Here is a 23,812-nt window from a genome sequence, read left to right as displayed (position 1 = left end):
CTAGATTGTTGTTGCAAGTGAATAATGCTTCAGGGATGTTCTGTCATTGCCTTATCAAGGAGAAACTTGTTGCCCAAAGAGTTCTGCTCATAGGGCAGTAAAGAAATATTAATAGTAAATAAATAAAATAGCTAGGCTGAGGAGGAAAAGGATCAGAGAGAAACCAATGGTGCCATTTTTAATTAGAAAAGACATGTATCGCTGGATCTTAAAAAGTGATATCATTCTTACTGGAGCCTTTCCTAGTTTTATCTGCTTATCTTTATCCTATGGAAACAAATAGCAGATGTAACTGTTAACACTTAGGAGTCCAGTGCTACACCGAGCAAAGCAGAATGAAGGAATCAGCCTCAACAGCTTCCATTGTGATGTCACAATGAGACCACAGGTCACTTTGCTTTGTCTCTGGGAACCCCACCACCAAGCAGCCACAGACATCTGTGTCGCTGCTCTACTGTTTGGAGAGAAAATTGCATCAATAAGTGCTTCTCAGAGGGCATTTCCAGGACAAGCTCAGTCTTGCTTACTTTAGATGAGTTACATTCAGTGATAGGATCAAGCTATCCATCTAATTTATTGTGTTTGCAATGCAGGCCTCTGTCGAGGAGTCTTCTGCTAAAGATGACCAGCAGTTATCAGAAGCAGAAAAAATGGGTATATATATATATTTCTTTACCAGGTTTGCTGCTGTGTAAATAATTACTGAGTATTTAATGTTTGTCTCCATCTCATCTCTGCAACCTGCAGTAAGCTGCATCTTCTGGAGATACTTTGCTCTGATAAAGACAAAATAGGGTGTTCAGTCTGTGAGTCCTCGATTTCCAGGCTGCTTTCAAATCCTGAAATGTATGGCTTCCATTTTAAAAAAGAAAAGAAAACATATGAACGATGTGTGGGTTAATCTGCATGAGGTGGTGTGTAAATAGATCTTGCTATGGGATGTGACCATTTTTATTGTGATTTAAAAACATTTCTTAATTGCTTAATGAATATAATGAAGCTGATACTTATTAATGAATTATTTCTTATTTCAGAAAGATGCTTTTGCCTTCACATTTTAAAATAGGTTTTGTTTGTTCATTCAGTGAATTTGGAAAGACAACTGAAAGAGAAAGAAGAAAAAGGAAATAAAATTAAAGCTGTTGCCGTGAAATTAAGGAAAGAACTGGAATGCAGCAGGAAAGAGGTAACTGGAATCAAGTTCCATATGTTTTGTACCAATTCCTCGTGAGATGTTTGGTGATGTGTTTCTGGGGCCACACAGGTCTTTTTAGGCCTGCTTTTAAGTTGTTCCGAGTAGGATGGTTCCATAGTTTTCTCATTTGTGATTGTTAATGGGCTGGTGGCACTTTGGTAGCCTCCATTCTCATCTAACCTCAGTCTTTAGTTTCAGTTTTGACAAAATGTCTGCCTACTTTAGAGTACTGGATGCATATGAGCCGGAGAAGATGGAAGTTATAAAGACCTTGAAACCAGGGCAGGTAGATTCAGCGTTGACTTGAGAGGTTTTGGTCTTTGCCAAATGGCTGTTTCATACATCTCATTTTTTCCTGCATGGCAGTACTTACATGGGGAAAAGGGAATTGGACACAATTCTACATGTGGAGTTGCCATGCCTTTTATAGTGAATGCATAAGTTTGGAAGCCAATACAACCCACACATTTGGAATTTCTTGTCTGTTCAGGTCTTACTTGAAAGATATTATTATTGTTATTATTATTATTATTATTAGTAGTAGTAGTAGTACCCCGCCCATCTGGCTGGGTTTCCCCAGCCACTCTGGGTGGCTTCCAACAAAGATTAAAAATACATTAAAATGTCACACATTAAAAACTTCCCTGAACAGGGCTGCTTTCAGATGTCTTCTGAATGTCAGGTAGTTGTTTATCTCTTTGACATCTGATGGGAGGGCATTCCACAGGGCGGGCGCCACTACCGAGAAGGCCCTCTGCCTGGTTCCTTGTAACCTTACTTCTTGCAATGAGGGAACCGCCAGAAGGCCCTCGGCGCTGGACCTCAGTGTCCGGGCTGAACGATGGGGGTGGAGACGCTCCTTCAGGTATACTGGGCCAAGGCCGTTTAGGGCTTTAAAGGTCAGCACCAACACTTTGAATTGTGCTTGGAAACGTACTGGGAGCTGCAAGGAAGGTTGGATTTGCTGTTCCTCATTCTCTTTATGGCACGAATGACTAACCCATGACCTATGAGCTGCAGCTTGTCTGCCAAGCCACAAGAAGTGGCCCCCACTGCTTTATCTCCTGATCTAAGGGGGTTTTATCTCCTGAGATCTGTTCAGGATATAAACTACTCTGCCTGATCTCTAAAGAGCAGTGAGTATACATTTAAGGGTGAAAGGCAGCATTTTTTCCCTCACTCCAGGCTGTCTTTTGCCAGCACAGATCCTTCTGTGCGGAGTTAAAAAAAGTAGCTTTTTCAGCCACCCCAACATGGTACAGGAATGCTGGAAGTGCCGATTCTGTATACATGTGTGTGAAATAGTGTATCTATGACTAAGGAAACGAATGCTCAGTGACTGCCACTCTGATGTTTGTATGTGGTAAACGTCCGTGTGTGGTGAGTGTATGTTTGTGTATTCATGCAGCAGCCATGCTCACGGCTGCCATATTGCCCTCAGGGGAGTGGCTGACTGAGGGTCAATATGTCAGGAGCTCAGCCTACACTTGAGTAGGACCCTGGCAGAGACACATGCCCGATTCGCATGTTCTCTCCCTCCTGGTCAATCGTTTGGGAGCTTCAAAAGCTTTCTTTAGTCCGAACATCACAGCGACTGATGCCAACCGACACCAGCACACTTAGGGATCCGCAGAGTTTGTGCAGTTGCATAACAGACCTCAGCAACTCAGCATTTTGGCTAATCTACTTTATTTACATATAAACACACACGGAGCACTGCAACATGGCTCCCTCTCTCTCTAGCATCAGACAGCAAAGAGAAAGGACAAAGGACAATAGTCCCACTTCACAGAACACTGTAACACAAACATCCTGTCTCCGTCACTTCCCACTCTGTGGACTCAAAACATACACCGTCATGTGAAAGACAACAATCCCATGACTGCAATCACGGAGCAGGAATTCTAACACAATATAGTCCTCATGCTGAATAGGGTTGGTCAATGCTTCTCTGTGACAAAGAGCTTCAAATCTACAATACATGGAACTCTGTAGCTTGCTAATGAGGGCTGGGATTTGGTGTTTGGTGAGCTCAGGGAGTGGGTTGCCTTGGGTCCTGGCTTCACTGCACACTGTGAAAATCTGCTCCAGAGGAAACAAGGTAGGAGGCAGCGTGGGAAGTTTCAGGGGAGGTGAGAGTTAGTGAAATGCCCCCCCCTTTCATTCACAGAAGGTTGTCTTTGGGTCCAATCACTGGTAGAAGTAACAAGGGTTCATATCTTTCTTTGCACTTAGGCACAGTCACTTAGAGAAGAGGTGAAGTTATTGCAGTCAGAGAGACAGCAGCTGTCAACGTCAATGGGAGACATCATTCAGACAGCAGAGAGCTATAAGGTAAAGGACAAGTACTTTATCTTCATCACTTCCTGCTGTGCTTGAAGCGCTTAGGGCTTCTCTGAGCTTTTTCCCCACATTGTTCCCAAGCACCTGCATTTCAGCTGCTGGGGAGTTATAAGCAGGGGCTGTGTTTGCAGTGGACAGCAGTGTGCCCCAAAACCCTCTGCTTACAGCTTTGTTAGTGTGGATTTTTCTAAGGTGCTTCCCTCTTGGATCATTTATTTTTCCATTTTTGTTTTAATCCCCTTAAAAATTGCACAAAACTCACAGAAAGATCCTGCAGAACCTATTGTTGCTGTTTATAAGCAGGGCAGTTAAAATATGGTCAGGATTTGTATCCCAAACTCCATTCTTTCTAACAGAATGGAAAAAGCAGAGGCAAGGACTCTGTTATAGATCTGCCTACCCATTGCATGGTAACCCTAGTTTCTGTGTGTGAATTGACTCAGATGTTAGTCCCCACGTGCTTTTGTGCTATGTTTTAGCAGCAACATTTTGCTCTTTTCGAAAAAGGTTTTAGAATATAAGTATGCATCTACTTCCATCTCTTGGATGTTAACCTATTACATTAAATACATAATTCCTTCTCAGATTTTGTTCAAATGATCTTGTTGGACTCACAAGGTCCATGTGATTTTGCTCAATAGGACCAACTCCCAAAATTTCATACACCATTTTCAAAATTAATGGAGTTTTTACTTTGGTTCCCCCATTTGGCATATGTAAGGCACAGTAATGACAGTGTATTACACAGTAGATTCTCTTTATCTGAGAGAGTGGAGTCATTAAAATACGTTACTAAATAAACGCCTGGGTCAGACAGTATATTCACTTGCAGGATATTAAGTATTACTGTTATTTTCCTCTAAAATCTTTTTTATCTTGTAAAGAAACCACTAACAGTGATAAGAATCAGCCCTCTCTACCCCTGGCTTCTCACAAAGATCTGTCATCATCTTTATACATTTTAGCATGTCTAATTGTACAGTGGCATCTAATATTTTAATAGTTTTCTAGTAAGTTGACTGAAATGGTACATATTTGAATCTTTGACCAGGTATATATATATTTTTAAAAAACTTAAGTAGCAATTATTTCACTTTGCCTGTTTTTAAAGCAGTACGATTCCATGTTAGAACACAACTTCCCAGATATTTTCAGCAGAGATGCTGAAGATTGGCTGCTTGTTGGGCCCATCCCAAGTTCATGACATGGGGATAAACATAATGTGAACTTTTAATGCCTTCATCTAGCATGCCATTTTGCTTTGTGGTATATAACAGTATAGTTGCTGTCGGATGCACCAGTGCAGATCTTTCAGACAGGTATCCAGGAAATAAAATCTCGATTTATTTCCATGTTAAGAAGTAGCTCTGTTTCCTGGTGCTACCCTGACAAAGAATATGGCTGCTTATGCATACAGAACGTTGTGGGCTCGTAAATAAAGGCTTAATAGAATGTGTATGTGCTCCAAGAATCTTTTAACAGAGTTTGACAAGCAAGCAGAGCAGCTGGACATTGAAAAAGAGCGAGTTCGTAAATTTGAACACCAAATAGATGACCTGACGAGACAACTGGAAAACTCTACTCAGCAGGTGCTGGTTATATAACATATATACAAATGGAATTTGTTCTTATTTGGGGTGGGGGGAGCAAAAGTGAGAATTAATGGGAGGAGATTGGGGAGTGAGCAGTCTTGAGGCTAGGAAATGAATTTTGCTTTTGCAGGGCTTGAGCCCCTGTTTGTGATCTTGGGCACTTCACTTGTTTTCTAGTTGAGCACTGTTTCTTTCCAAGAGTGGCCAGCCACATGACTCTGAGAAACCTACTGCAGGTCTTGAGGGTAACAGCATCCCCACTCTTCCCCCAGCCCACACCATTTTTAGTTCACAGCAGTGCTGCCTGGAATGGAGGCTTTTTTTCACTATCATAGCTGATTGCTACCAATCCAAAAGACTGATTTTTTTTTTTTGAAATACAAAGGTAGAAAAAGTCTATAATGAAATCTGGCTCTTTATTTTCGTAGAAGAACATAAAGGTTTAATCTTGAGTTTCATTAAAAAAAATATTGTTTAGATAGTATTTAGTGCCTCTGAAGGTGGCACAGATTTATTTTTTAAAGTGGAAATAAGTTTTGTTAGAGACAGGTGATTCTGTATCCCCACCCCAATGTATTCTTAAATTATGCAGTTCTTTAAGTATATTGTATATAAGAAATGTATAAGTATATAAGAAATGAGCCAACTTGTATTAGATATCTTTGTCCTTCCGGGGAACTATGAGAAAGTTGTTCTGATCATTAATATCTGTTCCAACTGACCAAAATGTTATATCACGCAGGGTTGTCTGCAGTAGTTTTCTTGTGCTGTATCATTACCACTAGGGACAATTTGCAGAAAGGAACCAGTTGAATCATACATTTGCTTAGAATCAGGCATATTTAAGCTCTCCTGAGATCGATGTATCCAGGACTCAGGCCATTAAAGTAACAAAAGTGGGTTAAAAGCAATTAGTATTTTTCAAGTATGTTTATGTTAGGGGGGTGTTTTTTGGTAAGAATTCCAGTGCAGTTCAATGTAGAAAATACCAGAATGGTGTATGCCGTAATACTGTAAAGCATATACAAAATAAAATTCAGAAAACAGTGTCATATATTTAGTGGCATACAAAGTATGGCTGTTCACACTACATGGAAAGCCTGTGCGAATTGAAGGCTTTTAAGCAAGTTATTTTAAGCCTCACACTGGGGGGGGGGGGGAGTCTGGCTTTTGAAAATGGTATCTGGGTGAAATCCCCAGTGTTTTAAGTAGTGTAGCTGAATATTTCCCATCCTGATTTTGCTAATGCTGCTGCTATCATTTTTAGCAAGACCACTGGCGTTCTGCTAATGAAGACCTCTTGACTCGTGTTCAGACTTTGCAAACTAACACTAAGCTTCTAGAAACACAGCTATTGGAAACTCAGAGGGCCAAAGCAAAAGTCGATAAAGAACTCGAAGCTGAAAAGCTTCTAAAAGAACAAAAGATAAAGGTGAGTGACATGTGTTAGGAGAGCAGAAAGTAGAACAGAGTAAGATAGCTATTTCTGAATGAGTAGCCCTTGCGCTATTTTCTTTGCAGGACCACACTAATGCTGCAAAAGAAGTTGAAGAACTTCAAACACAACTTCAGAAAGAAAAAAAGCATCTCCAGAAAATTCTAGAAGAGCTGGAGTTGGCAAAGAAGGTAGCCTGGTAGTTTATATCTACCTCTCTCTTTTTTTCCCCTGTCTTTTCTTTGCATATTTACCATCTTTTCACTCAGAGCCAGTGTGGTGTAGTGGTTAAGAGCAGTAGACTCGTAATCTGGTGAACCGGGTTCGCTTCTCCACTCCTCCACATGCAGCTGCTGGGTGACCTTGGGCTAGTCACATTTCTCTGAAGTCTCTCAGCCCCACTCACCTCACAGAGTGTTTGTTGTGGGGGAGGAAGGGAAAGGAGAATGTTAGCCGCTTTGAGACTCCTTCGGGTAGTGATAAAGCGGGATATCAAATCCAGACTCTTCTTCTTCAGAAGGTAGAATCCATAAAAGAGCATGCAGAACTACAGAATAGGTCTTTGCTGGGTTTTCCCCCTCCTCCAGGTCTCTTCTAAAGGCCAAGGGACCTTCTGATTCAGCATGGGGTCTCCAGGCCAATTCACAAGTTGTTGGTGATTCATATACAGCAGGGATATCCAACCAGTCGATCGTGATTGACAGGTAGATCGCCACACAAACTTGGTCGATCGCGGACAAGTAATGTCCTCACCTCCATCTCCCGGCGCTGGTTTCCTGTGTTCTTGCCACAGCATTTGTGAACGTTTTGAAATGTGGAATGCTAAAGCAAACTTATTTGTAGCGCTTTGTGAAAAAAGCTGAACAATTCTGGCCACCCCCACCCCCCAAAAAGTTTGACAACTTTGGCTACCCCCCCCCCCCAAAAGCTCAACAGTGGGTAGATCACTGCCATTTATTTTATACTGGGAGTAGATTGCAGTCTCTTTGGAGCTGGATGTGTCTGATATATAGAATCTTGTTTTTTATTTGGGTATTCCATGGCATGTTAAACGGGGCTAAAGAATAAATGTTTGGCAGGAAGGTTAGGTCTACGGGACCAGCCAGAGCAGCGGTAGAAGTTAAAACTTGCAGGTGCCGTGTGTTTGTAAACCTACAGGATGCGCATAAGAGTACAGTGATGGACATGGAAATGGCTGATTATGAGCGTTGTGTAAAAGAACTGAATCAAAAGATTACTGACAAAAGCAGCAGAATTGAAGACCTTGAGCAAGAGATTAAAATTCAGAAGCAGAAGCAAGAGACTCTGCAGGAAGAAATCAGTGAGTAGCGCACTAAACTCCTCCTTGTGTCTAAATACGTTTTTGTGGATGTTTCAGTACAGTAAGACGGTTTTTTATAGGTATGCCTCAAAATAGCAGAGAAGCTACATTCTCCAAACAGAGGTCAATGGCCTCTTATCCAGTAGATAGGAATAACTTTGCAAGAAATTTATTTTGTTAGGATTAACAAAGTGCCATAGCATTTACAAATCAGTGGCAGTATATGCCACTTCACAAATGTTTAAAGTTCAGTAGGTTGGAAAAGCCAACACCCCTTAGAAATATTTTTTCACATCAATGATAAATCTTTACGGCTGTTCATTCACTCTTATTTCTTCTAAAAGGATGTCTGGATTTTTAGTTGGGTTTAAAGCATTTCTTATCTGAAAATAGTATTTTAAAGTGAAAATTGCAACATTCTGGTATAGTTTTAATTCTAGTAAAAAGTTTAAATCAAGGAGCAAGAAGGAAGCTTCATTTCTTCTTTCCAAGCCTTTATAGGAAAATCTGGAAGAATTTCATTGGAAGTTCTGCTGCTTGCTTTCTGAATAAATTACCTTCAACGTTTACTTTGTTCACTAGAATCATTCCAGAATACTGTACAAGAGTATGAGGGGAAAAACACGAAGATCAAACAGCTGCTGGTGAAAACGAAAAAGGAATTGGCTGACTCAAAGCAAGCAGTAAGTCCCTGTGCTTTCTAATCATTTGTTCTCTCTTCTGACACAGTAATAATGGTGCTGCTTCATTTCGCTCTTCTGCAGCATAGTGCTAAATTATTCAAGATGCTCTTGTTTTGCAGGGAAATGAACTTCTGAGGCTTCAGGCATCTTTAAAAGGGGAGTTGGAAGCAAGTCAGCAGCAAGTGGAAGTTTATAAGGCAAGATCTCCCCCCCCCCCCATAAAAAGTAGTGAGATGCACAGTGTTGCACCTCCCCAGAGTGGTAGCTAAAGCTCTATGTTAAAAACCGTAACTGCAATCAATTGCTATCATACATTCTATCTCCTTGAAATACTACATTTTTCAAGATGATATTCTGCTGTTACGTATTTACAAATAAGTTGCATTGAAATCAATAAAACCTTACTAAGTAAGGATGCACTCTTTGACTCAGTTTCCAGAATAAGCACCACTGAGTTTGGTGGTGTTACTTTGGATTAAAGGTAAAGGGAACCCTGACCGTTAGGTCCAGTCGCGGACGACTCTGGGGTTGCGGCGCTCATCTCGCTTTACTGGCCGAGGGAGCTGGCGTACAGCTTCCGGGTCATGTGGCCAGCATGACTAAGCTGCTTCTGGCGAACCAGAGCAGCACACAGAAACGCCGTTTACCTTCCCGCCGGAGTATTTATCTACTTGCACTTGATGTGCTTTCAAACTGCTAGGTTGGCAGGAGCTGGGACAGAGGAGCGGGAGCTCACCCCGTCGTGGGGATTCGAACCGCCAACCTTATGATCAGCAAGCCCTAGGGTCTGTGGTTTAGACCACAGCACCACCCGCGTCCCTTTACTTTGGAGTAGTTGTGTACATACTGCTATTACATGCTTTTGGATCTGGATGTCATTGTGGTCGTTTTCTGTACCCAGGCCCTCCCCAATGCCCAGGATAGATTTCAAGTCTGAGAATAAAGAAACTGGGCACAATCCAATCAAAACTGAGCCTTTTAAAGTCCTGATGATTTCAGTGAAGAGAGTTAGGCGTGTGCGGACAGCTCCTATTGAAATCAGTGTGGGGCCCCAAAATGCTTGACAGGATTGTTCCAAATATATTCCTTTTAATAAAATTAAAAGCAGCTTGTAAATTGGATTGCCAAGCTGCATCCGTTCTCCACTCATGCCACGCCACTATGTTTTGTGGTCAATGTTATATTCATTTCACTTTTTTCCCTACATTAGTGCAGTGAGAAATATACAATGTCACATATGACTAAAGTCTTTGGCCAAAATGGTATGTCTCATTTTTTCTCCACGTGAATACGTTTTTGGAAGCTGCAGGAATTCCAGGCTATAAATTCCATGACAAAAATTTCATACACAGTTTTTACGTGCAACTTTATGTGTAAGGATGTTTTTATACCAAGTAGCTCTTGGTTAATTGCAACTACTTGAATTCATCGCTTCATGCCACTTGTTAAACATTTGACCATATCTTTACATTTCTTTGAATTTAGCAACAAAACAGACCTAAGCCACTAAGTGGAGCACTTTTGCTATGGAAAAGAGTGAAAAGGCAAAGTAAAGGTATTCCCTTGCCACCAAAATTGTTCCACAGGGTTCTTGCAAGCTTCAGATTTTGTCAATCTGATATTCCTTATTACTGTCCAATCCAAAATGGAAACTTGTGGCAATAACTTTTCATTTAATGAGAAAGCACCATTGGCAACAGCTAAATTCAAATCTTTTGGATCTGTGAATGCCCTTTTACAGATTCAGTTGGCTGATATAACCTCGGAAAAACACAGGATACAGGAACACCTGCGGACTTCACTAGAGCAACACCAGAGGGTCCAGAGTACTTATCAGCAGAAATTAGCAGCACTTCAAGAGGAATGTAGTACAGCAAAGGTATTTTCTTGTGGGGGAGGGATTCCAAGTCCTAAGGAATGGCTCCTCTATGAAAATGTCCAGTAAGCATCTTAACAGTTGCTTAGAGGTTGGGAGATTCTGCCTGACATTCAGTACTTTGGAAAAATGAATTATTCAGTTGCCTAGCTTTGTGCGCCTTTCAGTTCTCCAAGGGGCTTGTGAAGAGCAAATGTTTTTATTAAAGTCAGTCTTAGTTCTAAAGACCAAATGCTCACCATGGCATGCAACAGTTCTTTTAGGAGAATTAATTCGTCATCTTTCCCTATGAGCAAAACTGTTTGGCATCTTACTTTTCTTTTGGTTTTGCCATATATCCATGACTGGTAGACTTTCCCAGTGTTGCTATTTCATAGATGCAAATGCAGGATAAATGAGAAAAGTCTGACTGATTGCAAGGAGATTACAGTTAGAGGTGCTAAGCACCACAGTATGTATATAGACATTATTTTAGGCTTTGCGATATACAGGTTAAATTAATCTGATTGTATAGAACGCCCGAAATCAGCTGCATTTAGAACACCCAAACTGGCGAAAGTTGGGATTTGTACTTGGTAATAGATGGAGTGGAGTGGAAAAAGCTGTATTTCCCACAAGGATATTTTGGGGAGCAGGAAGGGGAATCAAGTTACAAAGAGTTTTCAATCCGTTGCAAAGAACGTTTGTACTGCTTGAACCTCCCCACCCCTTTGTGTTTACTGCATAAAGATAAATGATTGATGTTTTTGCTTTTGGGGCAGGTTTTTTTTTTTTTTTTTTTTTTTTGCATGCTCTTCAGCAGGCTTCCAAACTGAACATAGAATTATCTATCTTCTTGGTTGCTTTTACAAAGCAGAATGACTCAGAATCCGTGACGTTATAACTAGGCGTGTGATTGATGTGTGTGTAGGAGGGGACTGGCTTGTGATGGCAGGATGTGTCATGGAACAGAAGCGTGGCTTGTGAGGTTTCGGCCCCTGGCTTGCATTGTAATTGTTATTGGTTGTCGCTGGTTACACTTGGATTACAAAATAGCATTGTACTTGGTCATGCATTAAATGTGTGCATTGAAGCTACAAATGATGTGCCTTTGAAACAAAGGTGTTTTGTTTTTTTACTGCCATCATTTAAGAACAGATTATCCTGTGAAGCTCAAGGGAGGGGTGTAATATTTCTCTAATTAAAAAAGAAGTGTGTGATTGGATGTGTATATCTACATGTGCATCACAAGTAACGTTTAGGTTTTGTTCCTTATGCAAATTGAAATAACCTTCTGCCCCCATATGACATTGCAGGCAGAATACTCTGCTGTAACCTCTGAATTTGAAAGCTACAAAGTCCGCGTTCATAATGTTTTAAAACAGAAGAATAAGTCTTCTCACTCTGAAGCGGATGTGACCAAGCAAGAAAGGTAAGTGTTGCACAGTTGGAAGGTTTTGGTGGATGCTGGTTTAAATCAAAATTCCATTCTCAGGGCGTTTGTTAATATTAGGGCTCAAAGTTTCTCAGTTCACAGATTGCCTCAGTGTATTTGCAAAGTAGATCTAGAATCTTACTTAGTCCCAAGTGGAAATAGAGACGAAAAAGGTTCATAGTACACTTAATATTTGTCTGATTCAGATGTAACACTAAAATATACCTCTATTTAACGTCCCTCTCCTCCGATGCAGTCATTGTGATCCTGCTTGTATTTCTCCAGTCCATTTAGCATGCAGCAGCCATACGATGTGGCAAACTTCCATGCTCTTGTTTGTGGAGTTCCGCTTGTTCCAAAGTACAAAAGTTTGATTTGCTTTGGGTGTGTACGATGAAATTCAGATCCATTCATCACTTCTTTCAGCCTTACATTCTTCAATTCTGTTACGGATTTGGAACCATGTAGATTCAGTCATAGAAGACTAGCAAAGCACAGAAGAATTCCATTTTTTTGTGATTTAGGAAGGTACACTTGAAGGTTCAGGAAAAGGTACACGCTTGCCGTGTTTAGTAGTGTGTTTTTCTTTTCTTTAGAGAACACATGGAAAATATAATAGACCAACTGAAGATCAAATTGCAAGACACTCAGCATAACTTACAAATGAATATAACCGAGCTTCAGTCACTGCAGACTGAACACGACACTCTGCTGGAAAGGCACAATAAAATTCTTCAGGAGACTGTGGCAAAGGAAGCAGAGCTCCGAGAAAAGTACGTTAATACACCTTGTAAATTCCATTGTACTGATGACTGGTGTTTCATCTTTGAATTTTGTGCCCAAGCGGATCTTTGGAGCTAAAAGCCTCCATGCCTTCGGTGTTCCTATGGTGGGAAGATGTTTCAATAAATCCTTGCTGTTCTCCACCCCCTTCCTTAGTTGAAAGGTCATTAACAGTTCCTTGTTTAACTAACATGGACATTCTTTGGCTGGGTGGAAATATCTTCCAGGCTCTGCACAATCCAGTCTGAAAACATGGTGATGAAGTCGGAGCACGCGCAGATTGTCAGCCAGCTGACAGCCCAGAATGAAGCTCTTCGCAACAGTTTCCGCGATCAAGTCCGGCACCTGCAAGAAGAGCACAGGAAGACGGTGGAGACCTTGCAGCAGCAGCTGTCCAAAGTAGAAGCCCAGCTTTTTCAACTCAAAAGCGAGCCAAACACCAAAAGTAAGTTATCCGATACTCACTGAAGGAATCATGCTGAGCTGAGCTCACCTAGCAACTGTTTCTGTGCTTGTCGAATAAACTCTATTCCCCAGCTTCATGTAAGGTGAATTGCCAATTCTGTCACCGATTCGAGTCTCCTATTACACAATGTCCTGTGGCAGGACTAGTTTTCCTGTTAGGCAGGATGGTAGCAGAGGTGGGGTTTTTTTGGGGGGGGGGCGCACCTCTGCAGAGCCAAGCGGTTTTACTCTTAAAACTATCGGGGCAGACTTTGGTATTACGGCACCCTGAGCCAGTCCAAAATTTGCCCCTCCGCCAGGTCTTATGCTGTACGGAGGTCTGAGGGCTTCCACCTCCTTCCTGTAGCTGAGGAAGTGCTTGCAGGAGCTTCCCTGAAACCTCCTCTGTTACTGTTTTTATATCCAGGTGGGTAGGGATTAGATCATGGGTAGGCAAACTAAGGCCTGGGGACCAGATCTAGCCCAGTCACCTTCTAAATCCTGCCCGTGGACGGTCCAGGAATCAGCGTGTTTTTACATGAGTAGAATGTGTCCTTTTATTTAAAATGAATCTCTGGGTGATTTGTGGGGCCTGCCTGCTGTTTTTACATGAGTAGAATGTATGCATCTCTGGGTCATTTGCGGGGCATAGGAATTCGTCCCCCCCCCCCCAAAAAAAAGAATATATAGTCCGGCCACACAAGGTCTGAGGGACAGTGGACTGCTGAAAATGTTTGCTGGCCCCTGTTCTGCTTCAGGAATGAATCAACAGTTATCCTGGAGCATTTCTATGTTGTACAGCAGTGTGTCTTTTGTTACTTAAAAAAAATATAGGCTGTTAACAATGTTTAGGTAATTCCCTTCCAAATGTTTTGTTTTGTTTTGTCTTGGAATTGCTTTACAATGGCTTATTTTTCCAGGTTCTGCTCCGTCCAACCTTCCAGCAAAGAACTTGCGAGAGCGGAGGAGCACTGACCTTCCTCTTCTCGATGTGCACACTATAACCAGGGAGGAGGGCGAAGGAATGGAAACCACTGACACAGAGTCTGTATCTTCTGCCAGTACTTACATGCCATCGTTGGAACAGCTTCTTAATACCCCTGATGCAAAATTTGGTAAGGAAGGCTTGCTCATGCATTGATGCAGTTCGTATTTTAAAGTTCTGTTTTTGGCACAATGCAGAACTTGGCACAAGTTGTACGACTTCTTTATTGTTGCATTGAGGTCTGTCATACTTTCTTCATGTTTAGCCCTCATCATGAGCCATGATGATGCACATATGGCCTAGGGAATGTCAAATTCAGCCTAGAGATGCACGTTCTTCAAGGCCTGTTGAAGATTCTGTGTATTGTGACAGGATCCCAGGGCAGCAGGTTTACGGAAAACGTACGTGCATGTTCTTCATGAAACCTGGTGAACATGCACCGTCACCAGTTGCCATGCACATAACCTGCTCAAGCTTCATTCCCCTTAACATATACACACCTTGCAGCCGTAAGAAATAGTAGAAGCATCAATCACATTTGAAACTGGCTTACTGTGAACCATTTTAGAAGCGCCACACTGGGAAGCTGAACTCACCAAAGAAGAGTTGGTGCAGAAGCTGAACACCACGTCGAAGAGCGCGGATCACTTAAATGGACTGCTGCGCGAATCGGAAGCCACCAACGTAATCCTCATGGAACAAATAAAGGTTAGCAAGCATACCCTTACCAAGCTCTGGTGAACTGCATGGTGCATCAGTTTTTGTTTGCAAAGCCTAAAAATCCTTTTGTGGTTATGTGAACTCAGTGCTATTCTTGTTCCCACAACTTGACAGCTTCTCCCCATCAGCTCACAGAAATACTGTCTTCCCCACCTTTGTGATCGTGAGGACTAACAAATCCTCACACAATGGAATCTTCTATTAACAGTTTTTGGTTCTTCCCTAGGAAAAGGAGTCAGGCAATGTCAGGAAATGTAAATGAACGTGGGCTAATAGACTGTTAAAAGGCAGAATATGAAGTAGGAGGGAAGCCTCCCCAGAGTCTCAGAGGTCTAGGAAAATCAGGAACTGGAAATTAGCCAAATATATTTTTGACAGCTAAGAATATCAGTTGCCTGTCAGTGAGAATACAGTGAAATGGGAAGCAATTGGGACGAGGCAAGGAGACTCCATCACTGTCACCGGAGGAAAGCATTTTTACACAGTCAGTTTCCTGGTGCACAGTCCCATAAGTGATTAGAAAGAGTCGGAAATGGGGCAAGCTTGAGTCAAGCTCCGCTTCCAAGCAGAAGCTTGAGGGCTTCAGTGACTGCTTTTGACTCAGTGGTGAGAAGTGTGAAAGACCGAAGGGGAGAGGGACCCTCAAAAAGAGGTTGACTGTGTCCCGTATACCAACAGATACTTTGAGACTGCCAGCCCCTTTAAATTGCCGGAAGCCGGGATGTGGGGAGCCTGTATTCTTGGCTTCCTGACTTCCTATGGGAGTTCCTGCTTGCCCGCAACTCCTTGAAACACTGTTGGAAGGGGATGTCACCACTAGGAGAAGCTATAGCAACTACTTTATAGGAGGCTTTCCTCTAGCTTCCTCTCTCACCCAGATTCTCAGTGTCTTTCTTCCGCTGGTTTCAGTGCATCTGAGAGCCAGTTCATGCTGCTGAGTTTCCCCTTGTGGTCTCACATGGGGGGTGCATCACTGCATGGGAAAAAGTTAATCTGAAATAGGCTGTGCCCATTATTGCCGCTGCTAGACAGCTAGACTGGTGACTGGGAGTGGCCGCCGAGACTATATAACACCTGAAAGACCTACATTGGCTCCCAGTACGTTTCTGAGCACAATTCAAAATGTTGGTGCTGACCTTTAAAGCCCTAAACAGCCTTGGTCCTGTATTCCTGAAGGAGCGTCTCCATCCCTATTGTTCAGCCCAAACACTGAGGTCCAGTGCCAAGGGTCTTCTGGTGGTTCCCTCCCTGCGAGAAGTAAGGTTTCAGAGAACCAGGCAGAGGGCCTTCTCCGTAGTGGCGCCCACCCTCTGGAACGCCCTCCCATCAGATGTCAAGGAAATAAACAACTATCTGACTTCTTGAAGTATAGGGAAGTTTTTAATTTTTGAGGTTTTATCGTGTTTTGAATATTCTGTTGGGAGCTGCCCAAATCCAGCCAGATGGGCAGCATATAAATAATATGTTGTTGTTGTTGTTGTTGTTGTTATATAGACAAACATGCAGCGGTTGTTCACTCAGTTGCTTTGCATGACCCAGTCTGTTTGCTTTTATTGCATTGGTTAGTTGCTTTTCTTAAGAATGTAACTCAAAGCGATTTTCACGGAACCAATTAAAAATGATGATAAAAACCTAAGAGTGCAACAGTTCAAATAAAATACTAGAAAGCACTCTCAATAAAAAGGCAGGTCTGCAAATCCCACCCAGCTAAGAGGCCACAGTATCCTTCAGTTCACAGTCTAAAGGTGCAGGGTGGGGGAAGAGAAATTGTGCTTCATGCCTAAAGCTAAACAAGGATGGCACCAGGCGTACCTCCTTGGGGAGAGCATTCCACTTGTGTTACCACCCTCCAAACCCCCTGTGGAGGGTGCACCAAAAGGGCCTCAGATGATGATCGCAAGGTTCAGGGTGGTTCATAAGGTAAGGAAAGTTTTTCCTTTCCTTCATTCACTGGTGTATCTGCATATATGATCATGCTGAAGCAATTTAGCAGTGTGAACTGGCACAAGTTCTATTCTGCTCAATGTATCACGGCATTCTTTTCATGCCACGTTCAGTCTGCCCGGGAACTTGGATCGGTGCAGAAGTGCGCATACCTTTTCCTCGTGCCATTTGTCTTAACATGTCACGACGGTGCCCTGTTGGGCTTCTTTGCGTCCACGTGTGGTTATCTTAAGAGATCTTTCTTTGATTTTCACCTCCAGCTTCTTAAAAGTGAAATAAGGCGATTGGAAAGGAACCAAGAGCGAGAGAAATCTGTTGCTAATCTGGAATATCTGAAGAATGTTCTGCTCCAGTTTATATTCCTAAAATCGGGCAGTGAAAGAGAGAGGCTTCTGCCAGTCATTGACACCATGCTGCAGCTGAGTCCAGAAGAAAAAGGAAGACTAGTTGCGATAGCTCAAGGTACATGAAGGTTTTATTTTCATTTTGCTACTGGTGTTATCAGAGAAAGGGAAGTGGGACAGTAGCTGTTAGCGGTGAGCTTTGCAGCAAGATAGAAATTGAGAGAAATTTGGCTCTCTTCCCATCTGCAAGGGCATGCGTACAGTCAGAACTACAAGGAGAGAGAGTGGCTTTCTACAGTTTGAACTCCCAACATCTAAGAAACAATTTACCAGTGACAATTTTAATGTAAACTATAACATGTAACTTTACATTAAAATTGTCACTGGTAGCTTCTTTCTTAAATGTTTTTTAATGTAAACTATAACATGTAACTAGGGACACGGGTGGTGCTGTGGGTTAAACCACAGAGCCTAGGACTTGCCGATCAGAAGGTCAGCGGGTTTTTTGGGGGGGTGCATGTTCAGCAATGTGTGAACACAACTTTTGATCTGAAAATAATACAGTGGTACCTCGGGTTAAGTATTTAATTCGTTCCGGAGGTCCGTTTTTAACCTGAAACTGTTCTTAACCTGAAGCACCACTTTAGCTAATGGGGCCTCCTGCTGCTGCTGCTGCCGCACCGCCGGAGCACAATTTCTGTTCTTATCCTGAAGGAAAGTTCTTAACCCGAGGTAATATTTCTGGGTTAGCAGAGTCTGTAACCTGAAGCGTATGGAACCCGAGGTACCACTGTACTAACATGGCTATACTATCCATGGCTGAGTCGGTAGAGCATGAGACTCTTACTCTCAGGATCGTGTGCTTGAGCCCCACGTTGGGCAGAAAATTTCTGCATTATGGGGGGGCTGGGGTGGGACTAGATGACCCTACGGGGTCCCTTCCAACTCTACAATTATGTGGTTCTGCACCTACAATTCTGTCATTCCTAGATCCTGCAAGAAAGTGTTCCATGGCCGATTCTTGCTTAACTATACGTTTTGTATGGGTAGCTTTTGACTCAAGTCAGATTTGATATCCACATTTTAAGGCACAATTAATAGACATGCCATTTAAATCATGCTTTTAGTTGTGCTATTGAAAACCTGTATTGGCTCATATTTAAAGGATTTTTGTGTGTTTTTCTTAAGGTGAGGAAGAGAGCACATCGCAACCTTCAGGCTGGGCGTCATACTTGCACAGCTGGTCAGGACTGCGATAAGACTGTGATAAGACTTCTCATTTGTTCAAACGTTCAGAGTTTGCAATTGCACTGGGAAGAATCCCAACACTGAAGAATGAAGCATATATATGTGTAGCCCCAGGATAGCTTGTGTCGTTTTCTCTTTTGGCCATTTTAAGCAGGTAACTTGATTTTTGACTAAGGATTGTAGAAGACGTGTGAACAACGAATTCTGCTTTCAGGTTTGGGTCCCCTTTACTGCCTTTGGCTACAGGTATGCGAGGTCTTGTACATCTGTTAAGCTCTCCAATCTGAAAGATCTGCTCCACATTTGTGTGTGTCTGGAGCTGCCCTCTCCCATCACTTGGAGAAATACCTTATGTACACTGGAACTCTGGTTTGGGGTGTCCGACTTCAGCAGACATCTTCATTTTTTATTTATCCAGGAAAAAAAATGCACAATACAAGTTGGTGAGTATCAGACTCAAGTTGACAGGTCTGACCACGTGTTTTCCAGTTTTGTTGTTCAAATCACTACCTCCTTATGACCAGCAGCATCAGAAGCATGCTTTTTCTCGTCAAAGTACTTTAAGACATAGCTTATGAATTGCTTATGTCTTTCAAAAGGAAAGAGGGGCATACAGAATTTTTTTTAAAAAATCTGGCTGTCTGCCCTACATTCAATTTATTCAATTCTAGGAATCTTGCCAAACTCATTTAGTGATTTCTCAAGCTTAATAAGGTAATATCTAGTGTTCGGCATTTTGCTGTGTGTCATATACCCTCTTGAATTCTGCATTAAAGTCATTAGCTAATGAGCACCAAGAACAAGACGCTTTAGAAAGTGACATTTCAAAAACGAAACGGGGGAAAACTTCGTTAAATTAAAAGATTGGGAAATGCATTGTACTGATTCTTAAGTAGCCGCCGACGTCGATGATTATGCTACTCACGAATTTACTGAAAGGGAAGATCCTAAAATAGGATTGAGTTTGCTGAAGGTTGTGAATTCTAAATATAATTGTCAGTGGTCATCGAAGATGAAGGCTCTCTGGAAAGGGTCAGGTCTGTGTAATTTCTAGCTAGGCTGCTCTTCCAAGGAAAGGTGCATTTTTACCACTTAATAAGGGGTCCATACTTCACGTTGCCTTGTACATCTGCTTAACACAATTCTAGAAGCAGAACAATTACTTTCTAAAACTAGTCTCGGTAATCGTGAGAATTTGGGTAACTTGTTCTCCCGCAGTGTTTCTACCCTTCCTTTTTTGGCTTTCAAGTGCTTTCAGCTAACACTGAAAACAAGGTTTCTTACAGAACAGCCATGCCAATCTTTAGGGTTCTTTTCTTGGTATGTGAGCCCTGCTTCATTATTCATCTGCTCAGCTGTCCACTATATGCTACAAGTCCAGTTATTCCCTCTGCTACTAATAAGTGAGAGATGAGTTGAGACTTAAAAGTGGAAGGTCTGGAGAAGGTTGCTGCATAAGTTCGTATAAGTTCATTTTAAACTGCTTTGATGTGCGTGCAGTGCATTCGATATTCATTGATTATGTGCCAACTCATTCAGGCGCTAGAAAGAATAGAAGCGGCTGACTTCTTAAGGTAGCTAGCTGCTTCTCTCTCAAGTGAATTGAAGTTAAAAGAAGACTTCCCGTTTTGTATTCCAGCATGCAGAAAGGGAAATGTGAAGGGGCTGTGTGCGTGGACAAAAGACCCATCCATATTTCAGTTTGTTGAGCCAAGATACGGTTGCCCAAATGTTGTTATGTTCTGTAAAGATAGTAGCATGCATTTTCAGACATCGGAGTAAAACAGATGAATGCACCTGTTCTTAAAGGGTAATATGAGAACACAGCTACTCTGATCAGCTTAAGATATTTTACCACCTACACTGACTACCATCTGTAATTTAGAAAGCAGAAACGGCCAGCTCCGTTGTTAGGTATATGAAACACTTGAACCGTTTCTCACCAATAATTACACATAGCTTTCATTCACTATGGCTAATTAGAAATACCTTTGCACAGCTTCAGTAACGGTCTGTTTTCAGAGCACAGCCATGCCTTAATTTTTTACGTTTTAAATCTGTGAGCGTTAATTTATTTCACTGCAGCAGTGTAAGTGGTACATCATTTCCCCCCTAATGTGAGCTCTACAGCAATAGTTAAGAGTTGGATGTCTTGTTTTATGTTCTGCCGTGTACGTTCAGATATTTAAACCGAGCAGGAAATTGTCCCTGCACTTTCTTCACCGTTTTCACATTAGCTTGACTGAATCCTCGCTACTGATTGCAGGTAGGGATACGATTTTCAATGTTATTAACAGCTGTGACAAAACACTTTTCCTCTTTTTTGAAGTCATTTGAAATTCTGTTTTTATTGTTTCAGACTGTGAATAAATTATGCATATAGTTCATTATTTTTGAAAATTTCAATTGTATATTAATTAAAATGCTATACTCATGAATGTAACATACTGTTTTCCTGCTCTCAATGTATCAATGTAACCTTTTGCTACAAAGAAAGATTGTGGAGGGTGAATGCTGATTAAAATAAGTACAAAACATGACTTTTCTGTGTAAATGTGTGTAGTGATTGTGTTTTTATAACCCTTATACAGTCGTACCTTGGTTTTTGAACAGAATGCGTTCTGGAAGTCCAACTTCCAAAGCATTCGGAAACCAAGGCGTGGCTTCCAATTGGCTGCAGGAGCGTACTGCAGCCAATCAGAAGCCTTGGAAGCCGCACAGGACGTTCAGCTTCCAAGGCAAAGTTCGCAAACCAGAACACCTGCTTCTGGGTTTGTGAAGTTTGAGTTCTGAGTTGTTCTTGAACTAAGCTGTTCGAAAAACAAGGTACAGTGGTACCTCGGGTTAAGAACTTAATTCATTATGGAGGTCCCTTCTTAACCTGAAACTGTTCTTAACCTGAGGTACCCCTTTAGCTAATGGGGCCTCCTGCTGCCGCTGCGCCGCCACCGTGCAATTTCTGTTCTCATCCTGAAGCAAAGTTCTTAAGCCGAGGTACTATTTCTGGGTTAGTGGAGTCTGTAACCTGAAGTGTCTGTAATCTGAAGCATCTGTAACCAGAGGTACCACTGTACGACTGTATTTAAAGCCACTTCAAGGGAGAGGCGGGAATTAAAATTACATATTTTTATTAAATGCAGCTTTTTCCTATTCCATTGTATTTCCTATATGGCTAACTAGCAACATTTCTACATCATCTTCAGTAATAGTTACACTTCTAAAGCAAGATGTCTGCAATCTCTGGTCCTCTAAATGTTATTTGTTACAGTTAATTTGGCTGCTGGTACTTCTGGGCCATTCTACACAATATGTATGTTCCTGTTCTTCCTGCTGCAAGTGATGAGGAAGCTATCTTTTACCTTCAAAAAAAAGTTCAAAAGAGAATAAATATCACATGTTAAGTCTTGTATCTAAGCAAGATTTATTGCACATTCTGGGTTCTTGCATAGAATATCTGGATATTTGCAAAAAGAATCCAGAACGACATCCTGATGCAGCAAGGAAACAAAATATTTTCGTTGATGAAGGATGAAATAAATTATGCATAGCCTGCTGGTCCTAGGCAGCTGCAATATCACTGAGGCTATCCTATAATCACTTATCTGAGAGTCCAATTGACCTCAGTAGTGCTTGCTTCTAGATATACAGTCATACCCGGGTTGAAGTAGCTTCAAGTTAAGCATTTTCGGGTTGCGCTCCGCGGCGACCTGGAAGTAACAGAGCACGTTACTTCCGGGTTTCTCTGCTCGCGCATGCGCAGACGCTCAAAATGACATCATGCGCGGAAGTGGCAAATCACGGCCCGCAGACACGGCTTCAGGATGCGAATGGGGTTCCAGAACGGATCCCGCTCACATCCAGAGGTACCACTGTACATAGATATTGCATACAAAGATCACCAGTGTTGAAGCAATGATTCTTCAACATCAGCTTCGTTAGACTAGTCATGTTGTGCGGATGCCTGATGATCGTCTTCCAAAACAACTACTCTATTCTGAACTTTAAAATGGAAAACATAATGCTGGTGGACAACAAAAGAGGTTTAAAGACTGTCTCAAGGCAAATCTAAAAAAGATGTAGCATAAACACTGACAGCTGGGAAACACTGGTCTGTGAGCGCTCCAGTTGGAGAACAGCCTTTACCAAAGGTATCATGGGCTTTGAAGACACTCGAACTCAGGATGCAAGGGAGAAACGTGCTAAGAGGAAGGCACGCTTGGCAAATCCACACCGTGTACAATTCCTGCCCAGAAACCAATGTCCCCACTGTCGAAGGACATGTGGATCCAGAATTGGCCTCCACAGTCACTTACGGACTCACTGTTAAAACCGTGTTTGTGGAAGACAACCTTACTCAGCTATGACTGATCGCCAAAGAAAGAAAGAAGATATTGCATTGTTGGCTGTGAGTGGGAGATAGCTGCCAAAAAGACATTTCCTGGGTACATTAGGTGTAGCTCAGTTGGTAGAGCTTGAGACTCAATCTCATGGTTGTGGGTTCAAGCCCCACATTGGGCAAAAGATCCCTGCACTGCAGGGGGTTGGACTAGATGATCCCAGTGGTCCCTTATGATTCCATGAATTCAGCTACAGCCATGGAAGTATTATAATCTTATACAAGGCACCGATGAGGCTTTTACTGGAATGCTGTCTCCAGTTTCTAGTCACCAGCGATAAATCCAAAGTACAGCAGATGCAAAGAATATCAACTAGTGACTGCAGGAGCAGATAACTCATGAACTGTTCAGAGCCTTAAAAGGATTAGCTTTGTAGCTAAGAGGGAATGTAGCATTTCTACAGTTAGATCAGAGGATATAAACCCAGTAGAGAATAAGACTTGACTTGGGAGACAGTTGGGTACATAATGGTTTCAGGACAAAGATGACTTTATGAAATGGGCATTTTCTGCTCTGGTGTGTCAGTGGTGAGCCATTGGGTGGAGGTTTCCTACACAATTTATTCTGAATTCATACCCAGCACCGGAACATTGGAGGCTGCTTTCAAGGGACAACTGCATAGCATTTATTTTTGCTTCCTGTACCAGTTTGCTGCCTTGAATAAATACTCTTAAAGCAAAAGTACTACATTGGAATAACAAAAGTGTTTTTTTGAGTATGAGGAATTTGCTGTGCTTTACATAGCACATGGTCAGCAAGATAGTAATGTGATTATTTAGACACTAACCCAGCATTTAAAACAATTTGTTTGAAAATGCGAGTACAGATGAGGGGCAAAACATAGAAGAATATTTAATTACCAGGCTACTTTGGAGGATTCAATTTTCTGGGTAAACACATAATTTGAATGCATAGATCTCAGACAGTGGCATGATAAATCACATCTCTTATGTTCTGGCTATTTCTTAAGCCAGCTGGCTGAATTCAATACATAAGGTCGGTCTCTAATAAGGATCAGACAGAACCTTGGCAATGAATCAAAAAGGAAGTCGAACAGATCACGGACATAACTCTTGTCAATATACTAA

The 23,812-nt window shown here is 41.9% G+C and overlaps 1 protein-coding gene across 1 annotated transcript in view; it reads left to right on the top strand.

Annotated features, from left to right (window-relative positions):
• Positions 1 to 20,867, top strand: part of GCC2 (GRIP and coiled-coil domain containing 2) — a 31,340-nt gene extending 10,473 nt beyond the window's left edge. The window contains exons 7-23 of the mRNA XM_083501445.1: positions 594 to 654; positions 1,086 to 1,186; positions 3,431 to 3,529; positions 5,008 to 5,127; positions 6,398 to 6,562; positions 6,652 to 6,756; positions 7,724 to 7,886; positions 8,469 to 8,569; positions 8,689 to 8,766; positions 10,311 to 10,448; positions 11,741 to 11,856; positions 12,456 to 12,632; positions 12,870 to 13,087; positions 14,007 to 14,201; positions 14,640 to 14,779; positions 16,996 to 17,197; positions 18,268 to 20,867. Of these exons, the coding sequence (XP_083357571.1) occupies positions 594 to 654; positions 1,086 to 1,186; positions 3,431 to 3,529; positions 5,008 to 5,127; positions 6,398 to 6,562; positions 6,652 to 6,756; positions 7,724 to 7,886; positions 8,469 to 8,569; positions 8,689 to 8,766; positions 10,311 to 10,448; positions 11,741 to 11,856; positions 12,456 to 12,632; positions 12,870 to 13,087; positions 14,007 to 14,201; positions 14,640 to 14,779; positions 16,996 to 17,197; positions 18,268 to 18,338 (2,250 nt within the window). The 3' untranslated portion in view covers positions 18,339 to 20,867. The remainder of the gene's footprint in view (positions 1 to 593; positions 655 to 1,085; positions 1,187 to 3,430; positions 3,530 to 5,007; positions 5,128 to 6,397; positions 6,563 to 6,651; positions 6,757 to 7,723; positions 7,887 to 8,468; positions 8,570 to 8,688; positions 8,767 to 10,310; positions 10,449 to 11,740; positions 11,857 to 12,455; positions 12,633 to 12,869; positions 13,088 to 14,006; positions 14,202 to 14,639; positions 14,780 to 16,995; positions 17,198 to 18,267) is intronic.
• The last annotated feature ends 2,945 nt before the right edge of the window (positions 20,868 to 23,812 follow it).

This window comes from Podarcis liolepis (genome assembly GCF_965112155.1).
Source record: "Podarcis liolepis genome assembly, chromosome: 4".
In the NCBI taxonomy this organism is placed as follows: Eukaryota; Metazoa; Chordata; class Lepidosauria; order Squamata; family Lacertidae; genus Podarcis; species Podarcis liolepis.
The sequence above is the reverse complement of the archived record's forward strand: the minus strand, read 5'-3'. Positions and strand labels throughout refer to the sequence as shown.